At 33.6% G+C, this 6,660-nt stretch overlaps 1 protein-coding gene across 1 annotated transcript; it reads left to right on the forward strand.

The window, feature by feature from the left end:
- The first annotated feature begins 1,766 nt into the window (after positions 1-1,766).
- Positions 1,767-2,720, forward strand: LOC136319685 (olfactory receptor 5L1-like). Its single transcript, XM_066252819.1, has one exon. The coding sequence runs from the start codon at positions 1,767-1,769 to the stop codon at positions 2,718-2,720; it is 954 nt and encodes a 317-aa protein (XP_066108916.1).
- Positions 2,721-6,660: the final 3,940 nt, after the last annotated feature.

Consider the following 6,660-nt stretch of genomic DNA (forward strand, 5'->3'; position numbering starts at 1 on the left):
TTCAGTCCAGAATCTTTTTACCCAATTTTCATTAGATAATGTTTATGACATCATGGGTATACTCCTCTAAGAAGGAGGGCAGAGAATAAATTTCTCACATTCCTTATGTCTTTTTTTTTATATCCCTGCCCCCACAAATGCACAGCTTCCCTCATTATCAGCTTCCCCTACAAGAGCGGTACCTTTATTAGAATTGATGAACCTGCATTGACACATTATTATCACCAGAGATCCATAGTCTACCTCAGGGCTCACTCTTGCTGTTGTACATTTTATGTCTTTGGACAAATGTTTGATGAGCTATATCTACCAATATATTTCCAAATAGAGCAGTTTCAGTGCCCTATAAATTCTATATGCTCCACCTGTTTATGCCTCTCTCCCCACCAACCCATGAAGCAATTGATCTTTTTACTGTTTCCAGAGTTTTGCCTTTTCCTGAAGATTATATAGTTGGATTTTACAGTACCTAGCCATTCAAAACTTGCTTCTTTCACTTAGAAATGTGCACTAAAGTTTCTCGTATGTCTTTTCATGACTTGAGAGCTTCTTTCTTTCAGTGCTGAATTTCATTGTCTGGATGGACCACAGTTTATTGCATATAAATTTTCTTTAAGGATGGTCTTAATGGTAAATAGGACTTAGAGTATATATAATGTAATTACTTACCCCAATGAACTACAAGAATTTTAACTTACCTTTTTCTCTATGTGAGTAAAGGATTTATCTTTTAGTGTTGTAGCCAAATCAAAGTGATAACATTTGGTGAGTCTACCATATACATTCATAACTCAACCTATACCGTTTATTTAAATCTTCATATCTACTAAAATGTATTAGATATTTAAAAGTATAACTATATCCACAAAATTATTTCAAATAACATAACTTTCTGCCTTGGATATGATATACCATAGTTTAACAATTGCTCTATTTTTTCACATTGTGAATATTATAAACAATGCTGTGATGTTACATTGGATACAGTTTTTCATAATTTGTGAATGTAATGCAACATTTCTATAATAACTTACTAGGAATAAAATCTCATAATTTCATAAATATATCAGATAGCTTTTATTGTTGTCAGAAGTAAGGATATATGTTGTCTAATTGCTTTCTAGAAAAATTTATACAAGAGATATCTTTCTGAGTCATTATTGATATTGATCACTACTATTGTAATAAATTAAGACACTGTCAATATGACTAGTAGAAATGATGATGGATTTTAGTATATATTTTAAATCTCTTTTTTTTATTCTGCATCATTCCAAATTTAAAGAATACTCATGAGCTACTAATCTCAGAGAGATCTGTCACACTTCCCAGTGAGGAAACTGTACAGGACCTCGCCAGCTGAAATTTCTAAAATGACCTAAAAAATTAGTGTATGCAGGATCACAATAGCTGTTGTCTAACTTGAACAGAATTTTTTACATTTTTCTGGGACAGGAGTTTATCTCATGTGGCTTGAAAGTATATAAATGGATTTATTTCAAAGTCCATCAGAGCACATATGTAAATTCACCATGTCAATTTATTTTGGTAGATAACAGTGGGAGATCATACAGGTTTCTGCTGAAAATTCAGTCAGTGGAATCCACTGACACACTGAACATTTAGAATTGTTTGCCAATTGTATTGCAAATACACAGTGACATCAGTGTGAAAGCTTTTCTTAATATAAATATTTTTTCTTATTCCAATTTCAGAAGACACACAAAATGTATCATTTTATTTTCCTAACTTGACATGTGGTGGCAATGGGGGAGGAGAACTGCACCATTGTGACAGAGTTCATCCTTCTTGGATTATCAGACGTCCCTGAGTTGAAAGTCTTTCTCTCCCTGCTGTTCCTTCTCATATATGGAGTCACATTTTTGGCTAACCTGGGCATGATCTCACTGATTCACATCAGCTCTCGACTTCACACCCCCATGTACTATTTTCTCAGTCACCTGTCCTTTGTGGATTTCTGCTACTCTACGGTCATTGTGCCAAAGATGCTGTTCAATATCTTCAGCAAGGATAAGACCATCTCCTTCCTCGGATGCATGATACAATTCTACATGTTTGGCACATGTGTAATCACTGATGTGTTTCTGCTGGCCATGATGGCCTATGACCGCTTCTTGGCCATATGTAGCCCACTGCTGTACATGGTGACCATGTCCCGGAAACTCCAAATACTGCTGGTCTCTGGCTGCTACTTCTGTGGGACTGTTTGTTCTCTGATCCACTTGTGTTTAGCTCTTGAGATTCCATCCTACAGCTCAAATGTGATTAACCACTTCTTTTGTGATCTACCCCCGATTCTTAATCTTGCCTGCTATGATGTTTCCTTAAATGAACTCATGGTATTCATTGTGGCCACTTTCAATGAGATCATCACCATTGTGATCATCTTTACCTCCTACTTGTTTATTCTCATCACCATCCTCAGGATGCACTCCGCAGAGGGAAGGCGCAAAGCCTTTTCCACCTGTGCTTCCCACCTCACAGCCATCATTGTCTTACAGGGAACAATCCTTTTCACGTACTGCCGGCCCAGTTCTGGCAACAGCGTGGATACTGACAAGGTGGCTTCAGTGTTTTACACAGTAGTGATCCCCATGCTGAACCCCCTGATCTACAGCTTGAGGAATAAAGATGTGAAAGAAGCTCTCAAGAAAGTGTTGGGGTCCAGATTAACTCTGAGATGCTCTGTTCTTAGCTGAATTCAGAGTTTTATTAGACACTTTAAAGAGGGCTTATTGGGGTGCATGTTAAGGAAAAGTAAAATTGGGAAAGGTTTTACATGATAGGGATCTATGCATGATTTTCTGTTTTCCATGTTTCTGTCGTATTAAAGCCACTTGAGCTCCTATCTGACTGTGGTCACTATTAGCATGGTACCCTCATCTGTATTTCTTTGCATCCCAGTACTGGTCATGCACTGGATATTCACAAGGTGACCTCTGTGTGCTACATATTAATTATGCCTATATTGAATTTCCTAATTTACAGTCTAGAAAACAGATATGTCAAACATATCTTTTTGGAAAGTGATTAGCTAAATAGGTCTTTCTTAAGGATGAAATGGGGTCTGACTCCTTTTCAGGTATGTCTCTTTTTGATGTTCGGTTCTCACTGCTGGAAAAGTCAGTTTAATATGAATTTCCTCAAATCTGTGGGTAATCAAGATAAGGTATGATGCCATGGACAATGCCTTCTTTTCTTTCATCCCCAAGAGTGGAAGGACTGAGAGGGAGTTAATTGGCAAAGGTCACAAAGCTGACAAGAATAATATAATAGAATTATAAAATTAGCTCAGTTTCACTTCAAATTTAGCTTTTATCTTGAACCTTCTCCCGTCATTATAATTTCCTTAAGATAAATAATAATAATAACGATAAAAATCTCTGTTATCCTAACCATCTATAAAGGCTATTAAGTTAAAGTATTTAGAAAATATTTAAAAGACAATGAAATATTTTTTTATCTTAAATCTCTGTTCAAACAGTAATGTAATACTTGTAACTTGCTGAAAATTGCATGTTTTAAATCTGTTATTTTATTTTCATGCTGTTTTGAAGTATATAATAGCTCATTTTATATAATACAGGAATAAGATTAGAGAAGAGAATTTAAATAAAAACACTTGTGTAACTCATTACTCTGTCCACATGCAGACTGAAAAGAATTTTTCCATGTTTCTTTCTCCTAAACCTAAAATAAAATGACTATTTGTGAGAAAATGAACCTGTGTTGTTTTTCATAAGTGGATAAGTATTAATTGATTACAAAGCAAACAACATTTGAAATTTACTAGTTTTGGGGATAGGTTATTGCCTAGTATGCAGCTATTAACCGATGACCACTATTAAAATTTTGTTTATAATATGGTCTATTTTTTTACAGATATGCAGAAAGTGAATATATAGTTAAAAATATAATACTAATGTAAATACCATCTCATTATTTGTTTTTATTCTATTAAAACATTAAGTTAATAAGGCTGCCTTTTAACTTAAACTGTATCTATTGGGAATTTCAGCTCTTTCAATTTGTTTTGACTAGTGTAATACTATAAACACAGCAAGGGAAATTAAGTCCTTCTCTCTTCGGCCGTGGAAAAGCCCAGGTCCTTGATCCCCAACTCCCATTTATGCAGTTTCTCTGCAGGTGTCAATAGCACCACGTCTGTTCTCCAGGGTGAGGGCAGGGAGGGACTCCTCATCTGGTATGAAGACTGTGACGTGTAACATAAATCTAGAGCTGCTAATCTGGGGACATCTGCTGATATAACTGAGCCAGAATGAAGTTATTTCAGATGCTTTCCCCTTTGTAACTATAGAAGAAAAAATCATTATTTCATTTTCCTAAATTTTCTTGCAGAATTAATAAATTCAGTGAGATTAGAATATCTTACATAAGGATTTGATTACATGTACCACCTAAATCGCTCAATTCCATAACAGAAGACACAAAACTCACATTCAAGAAAATCAGAGAGCACAAAGCAGAGAGAAAGAAAAGTTAAAAAAAATTGAATACAGGAACCATTATGCATTTGACCCTTGACAATGTGGGATTGGGGTATTCATACACATATAGTAAAAAGTTTGCATATAAGTTTTGGTTCCCCCAAACATAAATACCTTCAGTACCTGTTGGTTCCAGGACCATTGTGGGTACAAAAACATGCAGATGCTAATGTCCCCTGTATAAAATGGCATAGATCAATACATATAGTTGGCACTCTGCCTCTGTAGATTCCAGGATAGGTATTTATTTGGAAAAAACCTGTGTGTAAGCAAAACCACACTGTTCATACTCATGCTGTTCAGGGTCAACTGAGTAATGAACAGGACTGTTCAACCTCAGTATTGTTGACATTTTGTATTGATAACTTCTGCTGTGAAGAACTATCCTGTGCATAGTAGGCTGCTTAGCAGTACCCATAACCTCTACACATTAGATGCCAGCATCACTGTCTTGTAGTTGTGCCAATCAAAAATATATATTTCATCATTGTCAAGTGTCTGCTGTGTGTTTGGTTGTGGGATGTGGTTGGTGGGATTAGGTTCAAAACCAACTCTACTTTAGAAAAACTGATGTAAAGAGAAAAAAGTAAGCACTTGTCTGATAAAGGATTTGTATCTAGAATATAGACAGGATTTCAAAGTTAATCAGCACACTTCTCAAGAAATCAAAGTATAAAGAAACATAAATAAAATTGTGAAACTTACCAGGTGGCTCAGTGGATAAAGTATTGTTCCTAACTCTGAGGTCCTGGGTTTGAACCCCAGTCAGGACATGTGTGAAAAACAGTGAGTACAGAACCAAATGGAACACTCAGTGGAACAAAGAGCTGATACTTCTCTCTCTCTCTCTGAAGTCATGGAAAAATTAAAAAAGAAAAGAGCAAGAGATATTATAAAATAATTTGAATTGAATGCAAGTAAAACATAACATACAACATTTTAAAAGATGCATTTTATGATCATAAATTACATCTTTTAAAATGTGTACATTTTTGTTAACCAGTGTTACTCCAATAAATTCAATAAAAAAGGAAAATACATTTTGAAAGAGGAAAATTTAGAGCTTTAAAGAAAAAAATATTTCAAAACTAGAACCTTAGATTTCATATTTAGAGACTACAATAAAAAAGAACTAAAAACAATCAAATGAACAACAACAAAAATCAAATAAAAGGATGGATATAATAAAGACTAGAGTATAATCCAGTAGTACAAAGATGAAAAACAATATACAAATCAATAAATGTAAATTTTGAAAAGATCAATAAAATGGACAACAATTTATCTGAATTTACAGAAAGAAAATGAAATGACATACTAAGTAACGTGAACAGGGGAGACGGACCTTGTACATATTGAAATGATTTTAATAAATATTGTAAACAAGTTATACCAACTAATTAGTCAACTTAGATAAGAACAAATACCTAAAATGATAGATAGATTTACCAAAAACTAACAGTTAGAAGAAACAGAAAATCTAAACAAATGTATAACTAGAAAATAAATTTGATTTATAATTAAAATATTCTACCATCTTATCAATATCCAACACAGATGACTTCACTGGTTAGTTTAACTAAACATATTTATTAGAAATAATAGCAATTGTTGTTTAACTCATGTCAAAAATGGAGGAGATCTCTTTCCAATTCATGTTATTTAGCAAGTCAAAAAAGAAATACAAGGAAAGACAACATAACATAACATCCCTCACAATTGTAGATAAAGAATGCTTAAAAAGTTACCAAATAAATCTGATAATACACACTAAATATTACAAAAGAATAATAAATCACAACCCACACACATACCAACACCACCAGCACTAATAATTGAATTCATCACAGTCACAGGATATACAGTCAAAACAGAAAAAACAATTTTATTTTTATATAGTTGCAAAATATCTGAATGTGAAATTAAGAAAAACAATTTGATTAATAATGACATGAACGAATACTTAGAAATAAATTTAACAAAAGAACAATACTTAAATCCAAAATTGCAAAACATGCTGTTTGTGCTTGTATAAGGTAGACATATACATCAATGTAATAACATTGATAATTACAAAAATAAACAGATTAACAGTTGATTGATTTTTGACACAGCTACCATGGCTATTTAA

The sequence above is a fragment of the Saccopteryx bilineata genome, chromosome 1 (assembly GCF_036850765.1).
Source record: "Saccopteryx bilineata isolate mSacBil1 chromosome 1, mSacBil1_pri_phased_curated, whole genome shotgun sequence".
In the NCBI taxonomy this organism is placed as follows: domain Eukaryota; kingdom Metazoa; phylum Chordata; class Mammalia; order Chiroptera; family Emballonuridae; genus Saccopteryx; species Saccopteryx bilineata.